This window comes from Panthera uncia, chromosome X, assembly GCF_023721935.1.
Source record: "Panthera uncia isolate 11264 chromosome X, Puncia_PCG_1.0, whole genome shotgun sequence".
Classification (NCBI taxonomy): Eukaryota; Metazoa; Chordata; class Mammalia; order Carnivora; family Felidae; genus Panthera; species Panthera uncia.
In genome coordinates, this window is record NC_064817.1 from 88,304,461 (window position 1) to 88,327,456 (window position 22,996).

Consider the following 22,996-nt stretch of genomic DNA (forward strand, 5'->3'; position numbering starts at 1 on the left):
TTCTGTGCATGGGGCATCAGGGTACAACTGACTTAAATAGGTCCCCAGAGATCACCAGGCAGTACGCGTTAAGACAAGGTCACCCTTCTGTCCTGAGGTGCCAGTAAAATGCATAGATAAGTGGGAGTCCAGAAAGATCCCCCAAGTGTTATACCCTGACAATTGTGAAAAAGGTGATTGACTTGACATTTCTCCCATAAACCTGAATCTTTAGAAGGACACCTATTAGAAATTTTCTGAAAAGGGTGAATCTACCTTCTTTGTAAACACCGTATACGCCATGGACTCCTTCCATCTCTTAGATGTACGATATTACTTGAGCAAATTACCTGGGATTAAAAAAAAACTGAGCCAAAAGGGACTGCCTCTGGTGTGAGGGGGCAGAGATGCTGTGGAAAGTTCAAAGTAGTACTCAGCCAAGAACTTCCTCCTTTCCCCAAAGTATATGAGGCTAAAGAGACAGCTGCCACACAGCGTGGAACGTATGACATTTGTCACCTTCCAGAATGTGATTAAAATCATGGCTCCCAGAGCTAGCAAAAAATCTGGCAATGTGTAATAACCATAAAAGGAGCAGATGAAAGGTTTCATCTTATTTGTATTTACTTATTTGGCTAGAAAGCAGCAGTCCTCAAGTTTGCTTTCTATTTGAGGACTTTTCCCCTTATGACTGAAGGGGCGGTATGAACGAGTATTAGCACAATGGCACTTATCATTTCTATTTGGGATTCATTTGATGACAGAAGACTAACGCGTAGGATGATCACTTCTTTATTGAAATGTCTAGACTGGCTGAAAATCACGTCACTCTCCCTCATCTCTCCCCCGGCCCCACAAAAAGAACTCGTTCGGCAGGTAATTAGGAATGACACAAAAATACTGTTAAATATGCCATTCCCGTGGTCATGGAGGGACCCTGTAAGATGACCTGAGACAGCCAATCCCATAGCAAGACAAGAAGCGAGGGGGATTGCTCAGGGGGGAGTTTCATGTGAGTCAATGTTGAAATGAGGACCAGTAAAGAGAAAACCTTGCAAAAAGGCACTGCAGGGGAAGCAAGGTAGGAGTCTAGAACCCTGGACAAAGCAACGAGGCCAGGGACATTTTACAAATTACGAATGCCCTGGTCCATGAAGATGCCTTTTCTTAAGATGAGGCTTTTGGTATATAAGGATTTCCCAAAATAAGCATGGTAATTGGCAAAATGGAAAGCTGTGTTGTGTGATCTTGAAAAACTAACCTCTCCAGGTCTCAAATTCCTCATCACTAAAACGAGGGGGTAGGGCTCTATTGCTGAAGTTCCTTCCAGCCACTATGCTTCACAACATAATATATCAGGCCTACTCTTCTATTAATCCGGTTTCTAACTAACACATCCCCAAACTTCTACCCCCCCCACCCTTACCTAACACCCCCCACTTCCCTCACCCTCCCATACCCCTGAAAATTGATCTTAATGACATTGTCTGTGGATCTGTCACCTTAATTAAGGGCAGAGAGGTGACACAGAGCAGGGACCTGTGGCAAGAAGCAGCCCTTTTGTGTCCCTGGAGGCGGCCCTAGGGCAAAGCTCCGGAGCCATGGCCTCCTTGGTCCCTGTCCACATACACATTTTCTGCTGCTCTCCAAAGGTATTCCAAGATGGAGTCACTGGCAGTGAGAAGGGACAGCTAAGGATACATCTGCAGCCCACCTCTCCCCCGACTGCTATTCCCTTGGAGGTTACAGTCAACGATGCCTTTTAAGACGTTATGCTAAGAATTGGGGAAAACAAACGGAGTTATTTGAAAGTAGTCACCAGAAATTCAAAGCATTCAGCCCATCAACAAAAATGCTTCCTCGTTTTGCAAATGATCGGAAACCTGAAACTGGTGACACAGCCAGTGAACTTGTGCTGGAGAAACAATGAACACTAACCAGATTGGTCTCAGGAAAGCCAAGCGAGCTGTGCTCATGGCCACACGCAGCACCTCGCGCAACTCTCCATCAAGGCCTCCGAAGGTCTCACTCCCTAAGAAGGAGGAAGTTGTACAGCACACAGCTAATTTACTCTCCTAGCATCTGAAAGCAATATATTAATTATCCAAATGCATAAATTACTCCAGAGTATATATATGAATGTATGAACCTCCGCGAGGGAACCAAAAGAATCCACTTCCAAAGCACCACTGAAATGAAGATAAACACAATCTCCTGGCACAGGGTAGCTGGGAAATTGGGAGGGAAAATTAGCTCCAGCACCCTTCCACACCCCAATATCCCCTGCCTTTTCTTCAGCTTACACAGCTCCTAAACCTATTCCCTTTCATGAGCCCGAGATGAGAGCTCCCTCTCTGGATGCTGCCTAGATGGTTAAGTATACAAAACAGCATAGGTGCAAATTCTCTCCGGCTTCCCACTTCTGAAATCTACATGTTACGCACTGTCTCCCAAACATACTGTGCTCTTCAATGAAAATGATCTGGAATATGGAAATGCTAAATAAAATCACGCACATTGCAAACATTCATGTATACCCAGCGATTAACAGTCCAAGTGTTTGTATAAACCCAAACAATAAACTTTAGAGCACATTCTGATTCATCTGTCTTTAGAGGTACTCTCTGAGTGTGTACCAGAATAGACTGGAGTTTGTATGGTATTACTTAAGTACTATATTGTTTCAATAAAAAGTCCCTTTAAAAAACATCCCCCCCACCCCTTGTCCTCACCCTCAAAATAAGAACAATCAAAAAGGAAAAATGGTTAAAAGCACTCTTGCTGATAAACTGCAGCTCTTGAATAGGCCGTTTAGATGAGATATTCCACCATCTCTGCATCAGGCTCTTGTCCCAGGATCTGAATGGGAGCTTTTCTTTCCAGAGTATTGGAGTGGAAAACGGGGCCATCTGAATGGAAACAGGGGGTTAGAAATCACTTAGGGATCAAGTAAAGACTCAGATTGCTAGAAACAGCCAGCGTTCGAGCCAGGAAGCCGGTGGCCAAGTGAGACTTGCCTGACACCACCTCCCCTTGTTCACCTGAGCATTTACCGCAACCGGAAGAACCACCTTGACGTACTTCTGCTCCCATCCTGGTGTCCCAAAAAGTCACTTATGGGCTCTGCACCCATCGCTTGGGATCAATCCCCTTTAAAACCCGAACAACTCTGGCCCAACGACCGGCTGTGTGTACACCACAGGGTGCCAACAAGCAATCCGTGATAGTGGGCAGAACCCAAGGCTACCTGGGGTATGGAAGATCATTACCTGTCTTATCTGGATTGCAGGTCAGACTTGGTATAGACAAACGACGTGGTCCAGAGCCGGCAGCTGGACTTGCAGAAGCGTCAGCCTGAGCCACAGCTGGAGTTGGAGCTGGAGCCGGAGTAGCAGCCGCAGTCGGAGCTGGAGTTGGTGCCTGAGTCTGAGCCGGAGCAGAAGCCGGAGACGCTGCTGGAGCCGGAACCGCAGTCGGAGCCGGAGCTGGAACCGGAGCCGGAGCAGCTGGAGCAACCTGAACAGCAGCAGGAGGCGCGACAGCAGCGGCGGCGGCGGCGGCGGCGGCGGCGGCCGAGGCAGCGGCCGGAACCTGAGCGGCAGCAGCTGGAGAAACGGCAGCCGCAAGAGCAGCAGCAGCAGCAGCAGCGGTTGCTGGAGACGGGGCGGCGGCGGCGGCAGCCGGAGGAGCAGCAGCAGCAGCGACAGCAAGTGGAGCAGCGGCTACCATGGTGGTGGTGTTGGTGGCAGCGTTGGCAGTGATGGCGGCGGCAGTGGCGGCGGCAGCGGCGGCTGGCGCGGGGACAGAGACGGGAGCAACAGCTGCGGTTTTGCTGGGTTCCGTGCCCCGTTCCGTCTGCGTGCTGCAATCGCGGCTGCCCGTCTTGGAGTGAGCGGAGAGCAGGGGAGTGGAGGGCGGCACCGGCGAGGGTGTGGAGGGCACGGACTCGGCGCGGTAGTCCCCACCCAGGAGGATACCTACAAAGGGAAGACGGCAAGAGGTCAGAAAAGTACGGGTTCCTCAAATGCAGACATCGGGTTACGTCGTCTTCCTCGCAGGAGGTTCAGGAGAAGCACGAACAACGGGACGCGAGTCTCCACTTGCGCCTCCGAGGAACCCAGGAAATGGGTTCGGCAGGCCCGTCCCTTCCGGTCCTCGTTCTCCACCCCAGCACGGTGTGTTAAGCCTTTAAGTTTCCCGCGGATCTGTTTTGATCTACTTTTCCAGCGGTGATTGATCTCCACTGAGCTTGCAGAAGGCTTCTACTTGGCTCCACTTACAACCCCCGTCTTCCATGACCAGCCAGCCAGAAAGGCGTGGGGGAACGATCGGTGGTCACGGATGAGTGCTACGATAACTGTGTAACCTAACGTTCTCATGAAGACCGGGGCCCCCGAAATGCCTACTCTATCCAAAGGACACTGCAAGCATCAGAGGACCAAGGAAGGTATCAGAGGCAACAAAAAGACCTACAATTAAAACACAAAGCTGGCTTTCTCAGGCTCTGAAAATGCGCCTCGTGGTATCCACTGTGCTTCTGGGGCTTTGATTAGAGGGGAAGGAATGGACAGAAACGGAATGAAAAAGTACATTCGGTTCTCATCTCAGAACATTCGGGTAACAAAAACCTGCCACCCAGCTCCATTTAGCTTAACTAGAACTCGGAATCCTTGTATTATGTGGGAGGAGAGAAGAGAGAAAAGTCTGGAATTCTGAACTTTTGACTCACATGGGCTTTGGACAAAGACAAAAGGTCTGGCGTGGCAAAGGCCAAGTCTGAGAAGTTTTTAGAGGAAACTGAAGTTGTCTTCTTTCCCACCCAAACAGAACTCAGAATTCTTTTTTTTTTTTTTTTTCAACGTTTTTTATTTATTTTTGGGACAGAGAGAGACAGAGCATGAACGGGGGAGGGGCAGAGAGAGAGGGAGACACAGAATCGGAAACAGGCTCCGGGCTCCGAGCCGTCGGCCCAGAGCCCGACGCGGGGCTCGAACTCACGGACCGCGAGATCGTGACCTGGCTGAAGTCGGACGCTTAACCGACTGCGCCACCCAGGCGCCCCAGAACTCAGAATTCTTATCTTTTAAGGCCTTGGCTTCAACCAGTGTTCTGTCAGTGAGACGTCAGAGTGTGGAGGAGTTCCTGAACAGGCAGCTAGCCTCTCAGGAGGACAGACACCCAACCTGATATATCTTCTGCTCCAGAATCTGGACCATCACTCCCTTTCCTTGCCGAATGGGCACATTATCTAAACGCGTCACTTTAATCTTCTTTATCTACTGTCATTACCTAGGCTCCCCTTCCAGCTCTTGTCATCTCGCTTCTCTTCCATGATGGGGGTGCCGGTCAGCGTGGACGAATGTGAGAGCAGGCCTGACCCGGCGTTGGAAATGGACATCAGAGACTTTGCTGGTCGCATGGATGACAGCTGCTCTGTCTTACTTGGCTCCTTCCGGGAACGCTGCTGCAGCACCTTGATCATGGCGTCCTTCTCAATAATTTGGGCATGGAGCGTCTTAATCCTAGGAGACAAAGACAAAGAACATATAAAAAACCTCATTGCCACCTCCATGTTCTGGTCTCACTGCCTGCACGGACTTGAGTTTCCATGATCTTTTCAGCTGAGGAGTGGTTTAGTCCTTTCGGCATTGAAAAGCAAGGGGCGGTGTGCTGTGTTTTTAAAAACGCCTTTCTCCACACCCAGATGGATCTAGGAGAGCATCCAGGAGTCGCTGCTTACACCTCAGGAAGCCACAGCAAGGTACCGGTGGGAAAAAGGCCCGTACGTAAGAGAGTAAACGGATGTAGTGGGTGCTATACGGAAGATTCTGAGTCAATGGAACAATGTACTTAGTGAGAAGATGAGGACTTCTTTGAGTGGGCCGCAACTTGAGTTGATAAGTAAATGATCCTGAGTTTATAAGAGATATCAGGTGCCCTACCTCCAAACCCGAATGGATATTCTTTCACTGTGTATTCTGCTGTATCACAAGGTGGAAGTCCAATGCTAGAAGGAATACCCAGAGTACAAATACCAACAATACGGTTCTGGCGGAGGGAAGATGGAAAGCAATTACCAAAGCCAATGGGGAAAGCAAGGTAAGGGTCATTGCATTTCAAACCCAAATGAACAGGCTGGCAGGGGTGCAGGGGTCGGGGGAGGCTGCATTATCAGGCTTCTCATTTGTGAATGAAGATGCCTACCCTTCCCTCCTGACCTATCTGGTCTCTATACTTTCTTTGCAGATCCACTGGGGTCCAGATTGATATTTTACCTGCCCTCCATGTCAAGGCAACGCTTGTTGGCCATCAAGATCTCTTCCTCCTCTTTCTGGATGCGAGCTTCCAGAGCCGTGTCATAGCTGGTGTTAGGAGAGTGGCTGATGACTGTTGTATCCCTGGGAAGGAAAATGACTGATGAAGATAAGGCAGCAAAATCAACGAATCTTATCATCTCCCTCCCATGTCAAAGGTATTGCTGGAAAGCGGTAAGCTATAGTCAAACTCATTAGGAATGGTTGGTTTCTGGATGACTGACCGAAAAGAACCTCCAAGACGGGAAGGTTCAGCTTTCAGAGCTAGCTAGAAGAGGTTTTTGGCATGGATACAGCTGCAAAAGTCAGTGAGGGGATTCTATGAGAGGGACACAAACCTCCTGGCAAAGAATCCCTTCACGTTTGTAGATCACGGCCAGGTTATACAAAGATCTTTATATTTTCACTTTATATTATTATTTATATGATACAGAAGATATTATAGACTTTCACTTTATTCTCATGATAGTTATGAAGGCAAAATGGCTGGACTTTGATGAAAGTCCGAGACCGTACTAAACAGCCAGTGCTACAGATATATACCAGCAACTATAGAGACAGCACCAGTAAAGGTCAGATTGGGCAAATGAGCTGAGCGAAAAGCATGGCCTTTGAGTCAGTGCCACTTAATTCCTGTCTAACCTACATTGGAAACATTCTAGTGCCAAATCAAGGAGTCTCTTCCCCCAGCTACATGACTGTTCTCTTGCCAGAGTCTGAACTGCATGAGGGACCATCATGTCTCCTTTCAAAGTGTCTCAGGCCATTAACTCTAATACTAATTAATAAGGAGTAAAGCGTGTGTGCGCGTGGGCGCGAGACGGAGAAAGAGAAGAAGAAGGAGAGGAGGAAGGGGAGGGGGTGGGGCAAGGCTGATGTCTAAACAGCACAAGTCAAAGATACACGGGGATCCTGTATCGTCCTGATAAGTGAGGTCATGCACCTTTCTTTAGTTCATTTAGAACCAGTGGTAGAAAAAAAAGAGGGAAAGGAATGAAAACGACGTGGATCCTCTTTGAGTAACTTGGAGGGAAAGAAAAAGGGATTAGAAAGAATATTGATGTAATTATATTGGTCTTAAAGGAAAAGCTGACAATAGACTGGGAAAACAATGAATTAGCACCGCTTCATCATACTTCCTATGAGGACGGGGATCTGTGGGAGAATTTTCTGCTGGCACCTGGCTATGTTCTGTTAGCTTACAGACTGTGACAGTACAGACGGGAGTGAAAGGGCAGGGAATGAAGACACAGACAGCGGGTATTAAAGTTAGGGAATTTTGGTGAGTTCCTCAAAACTCCTGTTGCCCCAACATGCTTACACTTGATATGCCATTTACTTGAATGGTGAAACAAACTGGGCCAAGAGAGAGAAGGCCTTGCAGTGGCTCACCTAAATTGAAAACATTTTAGCATCTCAGGATTCTACACTTGCTCCTAGTGCGACCAGGAATGGCCCTTGTGTTCCAAGGTGCTCAAGGGGAAATGGCGTTGTGTGATGTTGAGAGCACGGGCTCTGACTAGAGACCACACGAGGGTCCAAGCCTCCTTTCCCAAGTACCCCGCCACGAACAAACTCTATGCTCAGGAAGTCAGTTCACTGCTCGAGACATCCGTCTCCTCAGACAGAAGTCATAATTACACCTGCATCTCATGGCATTTTGGGGGGGGGGGGCTCAAATAAAAGCACGCATGTAAAAGATACAGTGCACAGTAAAAACGCCCAACAAACATATCCGTAATTAGAGAGAAAAGTATGGGTAGGGGCGCCCGGGTGGCTCAGTGAGTGAAGCGTACGACTCTGTTTCCGCTCAGGTCATGATCTCACAATTCTGTGTGTTCAAGCCCCATCAGGCTCTGCGCTGATGGTGCAGAGCCTGCTTGGGATTCTCTCTCTCTCTCTCTCTCTCTCTCTCTCTCTGCCCCTCCCCTGCTCACGCAGTCTCTGTCTCTCTCAAAATAAATAAACAAACTTAAAATTTGTTTTAAAAAAAGAGAGAAGTATGGGGAGAAGGAGAGTGACATGCAAGAGGGTGTGTCGTCACTTTAACCAATTCCGGCCCTAGGTGGAATCCTAGGGGCAGTTCCTGCAGTGCAGAGTTCCAACATGATGGCCGCTTCAGAGCCAGGCCGCTCTAAAGGCTGATGAGCGTGCGGTTTGTCACTGGGGGAGCCAGTGCTGGCCCACGGCCACTTTCATTGCATAAAAGACCATTTTGGGGACGCAGAGCCCTGCCAGCTCATTGATATGGACACTGCGAACTCCTCAGGAATGGAGCCTGAAAATGTGGGGCACTTAGTGAATTCCTCCAGAGCTGCCAGGACGGCCTTCAACATCAATCTTCCTTCTAGAAGACTGGGGCCACTGAGCCAGTGGCTCAGGCAAAAGCAAGCAAGCAGCGTTTGAAGGAGCAACTTGACCTAACTTCCAGTACGCTGAGACTACCCTTAAGCACGTCAGGAGAGAGATGCTGGGCTTGAAAACACAATCTGCAAACCCCAGACTGTACATCCCTGATTTCGACATCCTACATCTAAATTCTTTTTTTTTTTTTTAATGTTTATTTGTATTGTTTTAAAGGTTTTTAAAAATGTTTATCTACTTATTTTGAGAGAGACAGAGACAGCACGAGCAGGGGAGGGGCAGAGAGAGAGAACGGGAGAGAGACAGAGTCCCAAGCAGGCTTCACACTGTCAGTGCAGAGCCCGACGTGGGGCTCAATCTCGCAAACCATGAGATCGTGACCCGAGCTGCAGTCAGACCGACTGAGCCACCCAGGTGCCCCCTACATCTAAATTCTTAAGTAAACGATTTCTGGCAACTGTCCCTCCAGGCATCTCTCTCCTTCCAATGAGATTATCCCCATCACCTTGCTTACATCGCTTTCCAGAATGTCACTCAGGATTCCCTAATTAAAATAGTTAGCCTTTTCAACTTTTCAACTTCGAATCCATCTTTTCCTGTCAGTAGCATCCTTTTGTTTATTTAACATGTGAACTTGACCATGACTGGAGCCCTGTGGTTGAAATTACTGCGATGCTAAAAAGTGGCTAGACATGCATCAGTCCCTGACTGCAGGAAACTTGCAAAGGGAGACAAAAAAATATAAGGGCAAGCAATTAATTGTTACAGAGGTGAGCGTGAACTTTATTACAACAGGCACTGAAAATTATGAGAGCTGGAACGATCCAAGCTGTGTTTTAAAAAGATAACATTGTCTCTGGCTGAAATGTGATGGGGGATTCGGGGAGCAATACGCTGGATTTGGGCAAACCAGTCAGAACGGTTATTGTAATAATCCCAGCAAGAGATACTGACATCATGAACCGATGCAAACAGGCCATAGGAGGCAGAATTGCTACACCTTGGAGACTGTTTACATGTGGGTGTTGGAGAGAGGGAAGAATGAATGAGAACTTTTGGTGTTTCTAATTCAAAAGACTAGAAAAGATGGCATACAGCTCATTTTCTATGATAGGAATATAAGGAGAGATTTTTGGGGAAACGTTATAATGGGTTTTGATTTTAGTTACATCAGAGTTAACACATCTTAGGAATAGCCATATGACCATATCCAACAAGTTGTTGACAATTCTAACTTTAACCTAAGGGATGTCAGGATGAGAAACAAATCTGAGGACGGAAACGGAGAAAAGCCTATAAGGAAGGAACAGGTAGGCACGTATAATGTCTGTGACCAGCTTCTACCTCCTGCTTTCCCTTCCTTTCCTTCTTTCCCAGATTGACATCATCCAATATAAAAACAAAACACTGCACGTTTGGGAAAGGTTAATGACTGGATTCAGGAAATGCAAACTAGTAAATTACATGGCCGATCGGGGTTGTTATCTTTTTTTTTTTGAGAGAGAGAGAGAGTGTGTGTGTATGTGTGTGAGCACGCACGCACACACGGGGGAGGGGCAGAGGGAGAGGGAGAAAGAGAATCTTAAGCAGGCTCCATGCTGTCAGCACAGAGCCTGATGCACGGCGTCAACTGTCAAATTGCGAGATCATGACCCATCAAAGCCCCATGCAGGACTCAATCTCAGGACTATGAGATCATGACCTGAGCAGAAATCAAGAATCAGACACTTAACCGACTAAGCCACGCAGGCGCCCCAATTATCTTTTCATCCTTTTGCTGCTATTCAGAAATAAATTCACCATTGGTGAGCCACAGTCTGCGTTGCCACATCTATTCTTCTAGGTCGAAGTACTCGGTAATAATTTCCCTTATGTAAATTAAGCATCTAAAGAATCTCTAGGAACACGATAATATGGAAGTCATAATATGGGCCATATTATTGTGATTACTTACCATACTTTTCAGTGACTAAACAATTAATAATAAGCCTCAAACAGTAACTCTTAAACAGTTAATAATCCCTAATCACCATCTTGAAATCTAATCACCATCCTGAAATCATCAAATCAGCAGAGTAGTGGTGAAGGTGTCAAAATGTCACTTTCAATCCCAGTTCTTCTTCTTAGTAGCTGTGTGTGATCTTGGGCAAATTATTTAACCTGTTCCTCATACGTAGAATAGATAATAGTACTTATCGCAAAGAGTTATTGTGAGCATAAGCCATAACGTTAAAGCACGTAGCAGAGTACCTTATATAGAAAACAAACAGTACATGTGATTTCTTGCCTTGACAGCTGTCCCTTTGACAAGTGGTGCTTTGTAGAATCAAAGTGCTAACAGGGGTATGAACAGATCACCTAATAGGTCTTCTCACCTGAGAAAAGGCAGTTGTCTATTATTGTATGACAATCTGTACTTGAGGGGCACCTGGGTGGCTCAGTCAGTTACACGTCCAGCTTTGGCTCAGGTCATGATCTCACGGATCATAGGTTCGAACCCCACGTCGGGCTCTGTGCTGACAGTTCAGAGCCTGGAGCCTGCTTCAGATTCTGTGTCGCTCGCTCGCTCTCTCTCTCTCTCTCTCTCTGCCTCTCCCCCGCTTGTGCCCTGCCTCTCTCTGTCTCTTAAAATTAAACAAAGATTAATTTTTCTTAAATCTGTACTTTATTATTCACAACGGGCAAAGACCAGAAACAATCCAAATATCCATCAACAAGTGAATAGATAAACTGGGATGGCGCACCCAGACTACGGAACACTAGTCAGCAATGAAAAGGAACCAACTATTGATACAGGCATCAACTTGTATGAATCTCAAAATAGTTATGCCCAGTGAAAGAAATCAAGCAGAAAGAGTATATACTACATGACTCCTTTCGTACAACATTCTGGAAAAGGCAAAATTGTAACGACAAAAAGCAGACTGATTGTTGTCTAGTGTCAGGTGGGGGAGGAAGGGATCCAGCTGAGGGGGCACGAGGGCACTTTAGAATGCACCCTCTATCGGGGGCGCCTGGGTGGCTCAGTCGGTTGAGCAGCCGAATTCGGCTCAGGTCATGATCTCGCAGTCCGTGAGTTCGAGCCCCGCGTCGGGCTCTGTGCTGACAGCTCGGAGCCTGGAGCCTGTTTCGGATTCCGTGTCTCCCTCTCTCTGACCCTCCCCCGTTCATGCTCTGTCTCTCTCTGTCTCAAAAATAAATAAACGTTAAAAAAAAAATTAAAAAAAAGAATGCACCCTCTATCTTGACTGTGGGGTGGCTACATTATTGTATATGCCTGCCAACATTCATCAAACCATATAAAATAGGTGCTTTTTAATAGGTAAATAATACCTATTAATTGAAAAAATTCTACAACCACCATTGATACCACCCAAGCAACATTTCCCAAATGTGCATTTACCTATAAGATATTACATTGGGAACATACAAAGTCAGAGATACTAGCAGAATCCACAGAAACCAAGCAGGTCATTAAAATGTGGCACTACATTTACGGATTGCAGTTAGAGAGTTAGAAACCGTTTCCTTCTCTGTCACTTCTATCCTCCTTCCTTCCTTTTTGCTTCTTCCTCTCCTTCCTTACTCAAATACAGGTTGAGCACTTTCCATATGCAACCAGTATCCTAGACATTTAAAACTTCTCAAGAAGGAAAAGTAGAATATAATGCCTTTACCACAGAAAGGGGCAAAGAGCAGAACCCTGGTCAAATTTGTAGGGTCGAATGAAACCACTGGACAGAAGAGAAAGGGCAAGAGATGTTGGAAAGGAAGGCAGAAGAACCCATAGGTTCTGAAATTAAATTTCCTGGATGCCACCTTGTAAATTGGAAATCTCATTAAGAAAAGAGGAAAAGGAAACCAATCCCCGTGGCCGAGCATAAGAGGCACTATCTTTGGGAAAAAATAGCATAATCCTAGAAATAGAAGGATCTGGAGGAATTATTACAAGGACCCCAGTCCTTGTCTACCTAGTCTACTTGTCTCATTTTGCGGGAATGTGAACACAGTCTCTCAATTTCTTCTGAGGGCTGGATTAATAGGCATGCAAAGAAGCATACAGTCCCGATACAGGATGTTTGCCCAAGGAACTAACGTAAAGTGTTTCTGGCCAGGTGGAAACTGGCTGCTTTTCATCATATTAGATGATAAGCATGCACTTTTACTGAAAACCGTGATTACACGGAAACTTTCTACCTGGTGATTTAAACGAATGTGGTTTAAATTAAATCTGCTTTATGGAAGGCAACAGATTCTGGGAAGAAGTCTCTCAGAAAGTGGGTTCCCCTAGTATCAAAACTTTCCAGGAAGGCAGGAAGGAAGGAAGGAAGGAAGGGAGGGAGAGAGGGAGGAAGGGAGGAAGGGAGGGAGGGAGGGAGGGAGGAAGGGAGGAAGGGAGGGAGGGAGGAAGGAAGGAAGGGGGGTAGTTTCTTTATTACAAGGACCCCAGTGACAACCTCCTAGCTTTCTTGCATTTCCTGACCTGAAGTCTATTCTGAAGTTGATTTTAGCAGTGAACCTCCCAGCATCAAGAACGCTGGCTTTCCCACATTTTCTCACACTGCACACCTTTACGAGCTAGATCTTTCTAAGTTTCTGCCCAAAGATGACAAAATTCGCCCTTCGTCTCCTTTTCTGTGTTGGGGTTTCCTGAATAACCTTTGAATAAGCACTGGGCACAGGTGTTTTCTTGGGAGAGAGCAGCTAAAATTACACTTAATTCTGCTTCTAATCTGCCTACAAACTCCCCGACCATCTTCTAGCACAGCTGGGGCTTTCGTGCGCTCCGTTACTGCCCTCGCACGTACGGAGCACCCAGTTCTCCGAAAACAAAGACAGGTATGCTATGCTTAAGCCCATGATGACCTCGAAATCCATGCACAGGTGATTTCAAGCCATGTAAGATTTATCAGGTCTCCATGTACTTGGAGGAAGGCAGAGTATGTTAGAGAAACAGTAAGACGTCCTCCTGGAGAATCAGAAATACGTGTGCAAATCACGAGCCCAGCTCTTAAGCACTGACCTCCTCCCGATTTGGCATGAGAAGGACTCGCAAATAAATGTATCTGCCACCCACTCGACACACACATCACAGCCTAAACTCTGGCAAGTGTTTCCAGATTCCGCCAGCTCACCACCTTTAGGAGAACGTTTGAAACAACACTGGTTTTTAATAACTTTCTGGGTAGAGCCTCTCTGGGTACCATATGCTCTGGCCTCCTTAGATACCCGACTGGAGACCAAACCTCTGTCTGTCTCTCCAGCAACCAATGCCATCTCCTGATGCGAATTTAGTTTTTGTCGTTTCTCTCTTTCTTTTCCAACGGGTGATTATGAACAGCAGCGAGATGGACAGACCGGACAAGAGCACTGTGTTTCCTCCAAAGACCCATATTTAATGTTTTCACGTGCATAGGGGACACGGAAGAGGCAAAAAGTTTAAGAAAAAAAAAAATCCTTCTGCTGCTTTCTCTCCCTTGCCAAATGGCATGTGACCGGTTACATGTGATGAACTCATGGACACGGAGAATGTGGCTCCGCCACTCCTGAGTGACATTTAGTTTCTGAGTGGCCTTTCTCCAGAGTGGCTTTCACTCCCGTCCTGGGGCTAAACAAAGAAACCTACACATGTGGCCGAAAGAAGGCGTGGCTCTAGCGAAGGAGGCCTGCGAACCTTCAGTGGATCTCGTGAAGTTAAGGTTCATTTTCAAATTCCTGACCCCAATTCCTAAAAAGTCTCTGTTTAACCAGGTGAAAGGAAACACACTTAGGCAGACACTGGGGAGGGGAACAAAGAGCACTATAGGAGACAAGGAAAGCAACACATGGAAAAATCTTTCAACAGGTCACCTTTCTGTTCTGCCCACCCACCCATGCCCTCCAAGCAAGGATCCCGGAAGCCAGCCACTTACCTCTGCGCAGCTACGGTTGCGGCGGCGTCTAGAGCGAAATGCCTCATCACATTCTCCTCTAAATACTTCTGCTCCCACTTTGTCATATCGGCTTCCAGGGCCAGAATCCTCTCCTCCTTCTCGCGAAGCAACTCCATCAGCGCAGTGGCGCTGTGTTCTGAAACACTGGCGGGCTGAGGGTTGCCCTGGCGCTGGTTGGGGAGATGCCGAGACCCCTCGGGTTAGTGAGAGAACCATGCTGGCAGCCCCACTTGAAGAGCCCCTATTCTTGGAGAGCATGACTGCCCGTGCCACTTCAGTTTGGATCCTGATCCGGAAGCAAGGGGAATTCAGATTTCCTCCCAAGGCAAGATTTCCTTCCAGGCCCCACTTTCTATCTTGGGGCCTGAACAGGAGACTCCTTTGATCAGGAAAGCAGCTTGCCACATCAAATAGTCATGCCGTTCAGAAAGTGGATGGTGGGTTGAAAAACCACTATCCCTGCCTGCCAGCACGGCACACACTAGAAATGGACATTAAACACCTAGGATTGGGCCCCTACCTTGCCCCCAACTTGTTGTGTGGCCTTAAGTGAGTCACGCAACCTTTCCTGGCTCTTGATTTTCTCCCATCTGAAAATGAGGAGGGGTACGGCCAGATGATTCTAAAGACCGGAGCGTGAGGCACCTGGGTGGCTCAGTCAGCTGAGCGTCCGACTTCCGCTCAGGTCATGATCTCGCGGTTTGTGAGTTCGAGCCCGGCATCGGGTTCTGTGCCGATAGCTCAGAGCCTGGAGCTGCTTTGGATTCTGTGTCTCTTTCTCTCTGCCCCTCCCCCACTTGTGCTCTGTCTCTCTCTCTCTCTCTCTCTCTCAAAAATAAATAAACGTAAAAAATAAATAAAGACCGGAGCCAATTCTAAAATGTCTGGAGTCTATTTGTACAGCATTTTCACTTCTTATAGGGTCTAATGTTCACATGAAAATAAAAGGTACAAGACAATAGGCATTAAGGATTTTGCCGGGCTACGAAAGCTAAGGAAGCCGACCTCATTGTCGCAATCAGGAGGTGGTCTGGAGGAAGATCAAGTGGGGCAAAAACACCTAAAGATGAGCAAAAGTGTGGCTCTTATCGTCAGGTCCGACACCCAATGGAAAACCACCAATCAGGAGCGGTCTCGTTTTAAGTTCTCGTACCTGCTGAATTCTGAGCGATTCCAGTTCCCTCTCTAGCCGTGTCCGGAGACGATGCTCCAACTGCTCACGTTTTTCACACGCTGCCTGGAGCTGTACGAGGGCTTGCTGCATCTTCTCGACCTTATCTACATACACCTGCTTCTTTTTCAGCTGAAATTCCAGGTAGGGAGAGATGTGAGACGGCACAAAAGAGGACAGCAGAGTCAGTTATGCAGCCCCCAAATCCAGCCTTGTGTTTACATCTCTTTCTGCCCCGCTCCAAGTAAAGAATGAAATGGCAAGAAGGTCCTTCAGGATGAGGAGTACGCTGCCTTGTACTTATCGTGCAGAAAATGCGATGCGGAAGAGGAATTAGGAGCCCCCCTTGGACAGTTTCTGCTTCTCAAAAGCGAAGTTACCATGCAATGGATTATAAGAGTTTTTAAACCTCTTCATTGACTAGCACTGCCCCACTACACGTTTATGAAAAGAACACAGGTTATTTGCAATTTCTGCCTCACTCATGAGCCTGAGTTGATAACACTGGACTCTGAGAACACAGGATTATAATTTCTCAATTTTATGCTAAGCCTTTTACAGATATCTAAAGACTCGAACTAATGAGTCAAATCCAAACCTAAGTGAGTCAAACGTGATTCTTCCTCTCTACAAGCCTATGAACCATAACTAAAAGCAAAGGTAGAAGCAGGTTGGGACAAAGAATTTGAAGTTTTTAATTTATTTTGTAATGTTTATTCATTTTTGAGAGAGAGAGGGACAGAGTGTGAGCAGGGCAAGAGCAGACAGAGAAGGAGACACAGAATCCAAAGCAGGCTCCAGGCTCCGAGCTGTCGGCACAGAGCCCGACGCGGGGCTCGAACCCACAAACCATGAGATCATAACCTGAGCTGAAGTCGGATGCTAAACTGACTGAGCCACCCAGGCACCCCTGAGACTAAGAGAATTTGAGTTCTTTGTCCCCTTGTAGTTCATAGGCCAAATCCTGGCTCCATTGGAATAGAGGAACGAGGATCTCAAGGCTCTTTTAAGAAGGCATATACCTCAACACTTAAGAAGATTGGGCTAAGTAAGTGCAGCTTCCCAGCTTGTTAGCAAATGAGGAGGTTATGCTTTTCACCATATTCGTGGGGTGCCTCTCTTGCTAACAGAATCAACCCACGAATTCTTTCTAATGAATACATTCTTCCAGGCTAGTCTCACATCTGTCATTATCATTAATCATGGAAGCTGAGGTTAGTTAAGGATACTTTCACTTTAAGATCTAAATCGAAATATTATTGATGACTCTGTGAAGAGGGAATTGAAGAATTCAGCTCAACTCGAACTTTTCAACACGTTCCCAAGCCCTTGAGCTAGCTAGATAGATAGTTGCAATGTTAGAAGTTACCCTTCCAGAACTGCCCAGACGCATTTAGCAGGGGGCAAGCCAGCAGGACCAACCTGGCTCCCCCATTGCAGAAACCAGGTAACTTAACAGTAATGGCATGTGCCGAACTCTCCTTGTCTTAAATGCCTTGTCCCCAAATGAGGATAGCCAAACTTCATCTAGGTTGTAGAAAACCGATCTTACATTTTCCTATCAGACCTGTGGTATACTTTGCCTAAGTGACTCGGAAAAGAAAACTTAAAAAAATTTTTTTTCTATACTTTCTTGACATTTCCTTTCATTCTAAGATCTACTTCAATTTAGCCTTGTGGACCAGTTGAGGTGAGTTATAAGTCTAGATGTTTTTTTTTTTTTTAATCCATTAGACTTTTTCCTAGAAAATAAAACAAACAAAAGCCATTCTCTTTCTTTCAGCAAGCTTACACTTTTCCTTCCTGGGATAAGTAACTATTTGTAACACCAATGACTAGGGCAATCAAGACCTTTAGGCCATGGAGGTCTCTGCCTTCCTATTTGCTACGCTTAGAATAATTGGAGAGCAGGGAATATCCTCTAACTTCACCTTTTGGGTTCCATAATCCTCACGAGCTATTTCAAGTTGAATGCATGTATTTGTGAATCACTCTGAAAATCCTAGGGGAGCAGTGCAATGTTAATGCAGAGAATGTTAACTATAATTACTGAGGCTTACAGCAGTTATACTTAAAGGCAATTAAAGTTAGCATGCAGTTCTTGCCTTGATGGTAAAGTACTCCGGTGCAAGCTCAGAGAACTGAAAAACAAGCAGTCCAGGGCCTGGTGGAGGTCTCCACACCCTGCCTTTCTTGAGAAAGAAAACCTTAATATCTTAGCAAAAGCATCTCCAGCAGTAGAAGTCACTGAACCAACCCTTCCAGAAGGGAAGAGCAATAAAGGCCCAGGGAGTTTTCTGGGCTGGGTGAAGATAGGCATGCAGGTCAGACAGCTTTCACAAAGCAGGCCGAGAAAAATCCAATTATGCTTTGCCACTGAGATGATTATACATAAGGTACCAAGACCACGGTTACTGGCATAATTCACCTCCCACCTCCTTTAAAAGAAGAAAGAGTGTAGTTCACCCATAAACACCATGGTCATTTAGCAAATGCTTAATCTGTCGATAACTTAAGACAGAAAAGGACAAGTGTTGGATGCTACCAATGCAAGACCCTAGAGATGAAATCAACAAGTCAGCTGTATTCTAAGTTACATACTCTGTTTTCTAGATCTCATCTATATTTAGAAAGGAACAAAGGTCTATATGGTTTATTCATTCCTCTACTATCGTCATATGCTTCACTTTTACCTTCATCGTGATAAATCCCCTTTTCTTTTCTGCCTCGCCCCTGTACACGTATCTCCTGTGCTAAGCTCCTCAAATGTTAGATTGTTAATTAGGACATTCTGGGTCCCCAACTTCATCTTCCAATGTGATCAGAAACGCTAGTGGTTCCTTCTTAGGTAAAAAGAGAGGCCACATAGTAAAACGGTTATGGTCATGAGCTCTGGCCTCAAACAATCTGAGTTCTCCCACTCACTAGGTATGCAAACTTAGGTAGGCTATGTAATTCATCCACCAACAACATGGAGATGATGATAATGGGATATACCTCTATAAAGATCAAATGAGATAACACATGACGTGCTTAGTGGACCACCTCATACAAAAAGTACTTAGAGTTGTTCTTTTTTTTTAAAAAAAAAAAGTTAATGTCCAATCACACATGCTCTGGTCCTTTCAACTCTGAACATTCATGCCAGATAGCCTTGATATGGTTCTCATTATTTCTGTAACTCTAATTGTCACATTCATGTCAAATTAAGACAAACCAAACAAACAAATAACAACAAAGACAGAAACCGACTCGTAAATATGAGAACAAGCTGGCAGTTGCCAAAGGGGAGGGGAGTGGGGGATGGGCAAAGTGGGCGAAGGGGATTAAGAGGTACAAACTTCTGGTTCTAAAATATATAAGTCATGGTGATGAAAAGCACAGCATACGAATGTAGCCAATAATACTGTAGACACTTATCATGGTGAGCATTTTGTAATGCACGTAATAGTTGAAACACTATGGTGTATACCTAAAATTAATATTATATGTCAACTACACTCAAATTAAAAAAAAAAACACTTAAAGACATTAAAAACACAGCCATTTTCCCCTAGGAAGACATATAAAACTAATCCTTCAAACGCTTTATATGATAGAGCTTCAGATATCTTTATAAGACAAGGCCATTCACTGGAGATACAATTAGAAGCAAGCGCTAAGTAGCCACAAGGACACCCTATTTTCTCCAAATGACACATTTCTCCAAATGAGAAATAAATACTTTACTTAGAGTCAAGGTACTGCTTAAAAAAAAAAAAAAAAAAAAAGAGCCTTAGGCAGACCTCATTCCCTACAATACCACACAGAGTCTCAGATATTTTTTTTAATTTTTTTAATGTTTATTATTTTTGAGACAGAGAGACAGACAGACAGAGCGTGAGTAGGGGAGGGGCAGAGAGCAAGAGGGAGACACAGAATCTGAAACAGGCTCCAGGCTCCCAGCTGTCAGCACAGAGCCTGACGCGGGGCTCGAACTCACAGACTGCGAGATCATGACCTGAGCGGAAGTCGGACACTTAACTGAGTCATCCAGGCGCCCCCAGCTATTTCTCTATTTGACAGCAAATGAAAGGTAAAGGAACCAAGTGGCAATCAGGGAACTTAGATTCTAGTCCTAGCTCTGCCGTTGATGGTAATTTGTTTCCGTGTTTTCGGCCTCAGCATCCCAATTTGTAAAAAATGAGGAGGGTTTCAGGAGTCAGCAAAGGAAATGGTCAGCGGCAGGCTAAATCCATCCATCTCCATTCATTTATATATTGGCTATAGATGCCTTCCGGCTAGAATGGCAGAGTTGAGCAGGGGCAGTTACAAAAGAAACTGTATGGTCTACAGAACTGAAACTGTTTACTATCCGGTCCTTCTGTAGATAAAATGCCAGACCCTGGAGTGATTTTCGAATTGTTCCGTGGAGTGCTTCAGAGGCCACGGTGGTGGGTAAGTTGTATCAAATGGCTTCTCTTTTACGTGTTGTATATATTAGGGTTCTACATAAAACTTAACTTCAACAAAGACTGCCACTTCGTCGAAAATATATATGAATATATACATGTTCTTGTGTGTTGTCTGTCTGCCCTAGCGATTGGGCCTGTCATCTGACCTCACTCCATCATCTTTTCACACGTGACACCTCAACATGGCTAAATAATTTAAGGTCCCTGAGGACCCCATGGTATTTCACACCTCAGTGCCTTTGGATATGGAGATTTTAAGAAATTTAAAAAGAAATCACTAGGCTAGAGAGATGACCTCAGATGGTCTCTAATAGTCTTTCAATTCACAACTATTTTATGGATCTCAACTTCCCCTTTTCCCCTTCAACGTTGACCAACAACTGAGGAAGGAAGCAAAATGAGATCCCAGAATTCTGTATGGGCGCATTCTTGGAGGCAAAAACAAAATAGAAGTTCTGCTTTAGTTTGTGTGTATGTGCATGCAAAAGACAGAACATGTCATGGGTGTACTCTCCATAGGATCTCCAATGATTCGTTTCTCCATGTCTTCAGCATTCAAGGAAGTGAAAGTTCACTTGAAAAGTTTCTAAAGCCGGGGCGCCTGGGTGGCTCAGTTGGTTAAGCGTCTGACTTCGGCTCAGGTCACGATCTCGCGGTATGTGAGTTCGAGCCCCGCGTCGGGCTCTGTGCTGACTGCTCAGAGCCTGGAGCCTGTTTCAGATTCTGTGTCTCCGTCTCTCTCTCTGACCCTCCCCCGTTCGTGCTCTGTCTCTCTCTGTCTCAAAAATAAATAAACGTTAAAAAAAAAATTAAAAAAAAAAAGTTTCTAAAGCCAAGGTAGTGGCTCAGGTCTAGAGATGAGTACTCATGGGCCTCTAGAAAAAGCCAAGTAAATCCATCATTTAAACCAAATTTTCGGGGCACCTGGGCAGCTCAGCCTGTTAAGGGTCCGAATTCGGCATAGGTCATGATCTCGGGGCTCATGAGTTCGAGCCCCGTGTGCTAACAGCTCAGAGCCTGAAGCCTGCTTCAGATTCTGTTTTCCTCTCTCTCTCTCTGCCACTCCCCCGCTTGTTTTCTCTCTCTCTGCCTCTCTCTTTCTCTCTCTCTCAAAAATAAATAAAACATTAAAAAAAATAAAACAAATGATCTCTGGATATTCAGTGAATAGGAGAAATCATTCCACCCATCCAAGTTTTCTTTCCAAAAGCCAGTTTTCAAAAACTTGTCAGAGCTCCCTTTCCCTTGCTTTCTATAATTCTATATTCTCCTAATGTTGTTCCTTAAATCACTCTTAATTTGTGTCTTGATATTTTAGACTCCCCTTCCCTTCCAACTCCATCCCTACCTGCTACCACAAAGGTCTAATGTATGGGTGTTTATTCTTTTGCTTCTATACCAGTGGTTCTTAACTGGGGGCGATTTTTCCCCTAAGGGGTCATTCAGCAATGCGTGGAGACATTTGTGGTTGTTACAGCTCGGACTGGGTTGCTCCTGGCTTCTTGTGTATAGAACATCCTGCAATGCACAAGACAGCCTCCTCTACTCCTACCAATGAAGAATTATCTGGCCCCCAATGTCAATAATGTTGAGGAGATCTCATTCATGCCGCACCTTCAACAACTGCTTATATTCACACTTTAATATTATCATGCTCTCTTTAGTCACAGAATAATCTGTCATTCGAATCATCTGACCTGACCCTGATTGTTGCTTTTCTCGAAGTCTCTCATAATGTGTACTCTAGTAGTATCAGTCATTGTGTAAGATTTTATTCATGTGTGGATTTGTTCGTTTGTTCATTCGTTCATTCAACAGATACTTACTGAATGCTTATCATGTGTCAGGCCCTATTCTACATCTGAGAGGAGCAGTGACGCAACGAAAAGCAAGACAACGTCCCTGCCCCATTAGAGAGCAACATCCCATAAGCCCCATTAGGGCAGGGCCTTTCTTTTTTCCTTTGCATCCCTTCGAGTTTCTAGTTTGAGTTCATGTTTTCACGGCCCTCTTGGTGACCAGCTCATATGAAATAGCTGTCGAACAGAAGAGTAAAAATGAGCATAGCATAGCTCAGCTGTAACACTACAAACATATAAAAAATAAACACGTACATTCATTAATGTATCTACTTCGTTTGGCAAGTCAAGTTAAGGGTGTCACATCATTCCGATTAAGAGAGAATTTTTTAAAGGGGAACCAAAGTGGGATGAATGGCAGAAAGGCAATCCAGCGAAGAATAGGGCAGATACTCTTGAGCTCAATCAATCATATTTTTCCATTGCACTTCTGCAATAATTTGAACCCATTCCCAAGCATTTGGCAGATCTCTTAACCTCCTTCTGACTCAGGAAAATCTGATCCCTGCAAATGAATACCACGTGATGGCATCTTTTCCCTCCTTCCAACAACTGTGGACGTCTTTCAAATGTATTTTTTTAAGGATGGCTATATACAAAACTACTCCTGGAGCCCCTAAAGCTACCCATTGATCTTGGCCATTTGCAAGGAAGTCATTTAATGATTAACCTTTTCCATGTATGCACTGGTGGACACAGCATAGGGTAGGATATTTTAGAATTAAGGGATCTGGATTTTGTCTTAGATTTATCACTAACTGTATAATCTGCCTGCACTTCAATGTCCTAATCTGTTGAAAGCAGACAAAACTTGCAAGGTTCATAGTGGGAGATATAATAATACGTTTGGAAATGTTTTCAAAAAGTTAAAAAAGTACATAGGGGGTAGGGATGAATAAGCAGAACACAGAATTTTTAGGAA

The 22,996-nt window shown here is 45.4% G+C and overlaps 1 protein-coding gene across 1 annotated transcript in view; it reads right to left on the reverse strand.

Annotated features, from left to right (window-relative positions):
* Positions 1–1,435: 1,435 nt before the first annotated feature.
* Positions 1,436–22,996, reverse strand: part of AMOT (angiomotin) — a 60,806-nt gene continuing 39,245 nt past the window's right edge. Inside the window, exons 9-14 of the mRNA XM_049644206.1 lie at positions 15,744–15,893; positions 14,570–14,760; positions 6,255–6,377; positions 5,269–5,501; positions 3,249–3,956; positions 1,436–2,888 (exon numbers count right to left, since the gene is read on the reverse strand). Of these exons, the coding sequence (XP_049500163.1) occupies positions 2,791–2,888; positions 3,249–3,956; positions 5,269–5,501; positions 6,255–6,377; positions 14,570–14,760; positions 15,744–15,893 (1,503 nt within the window). The 3' untranslated portion in view covers positions 1,436–2,790. The remainder of the gene's footprint in view (positions 2,889–3,248; positions 3,957–5,268; positions 5,502–6,254; positions 6,378–14,569; positions 14,761–15,743; positions 15,894–22,996) is intronic.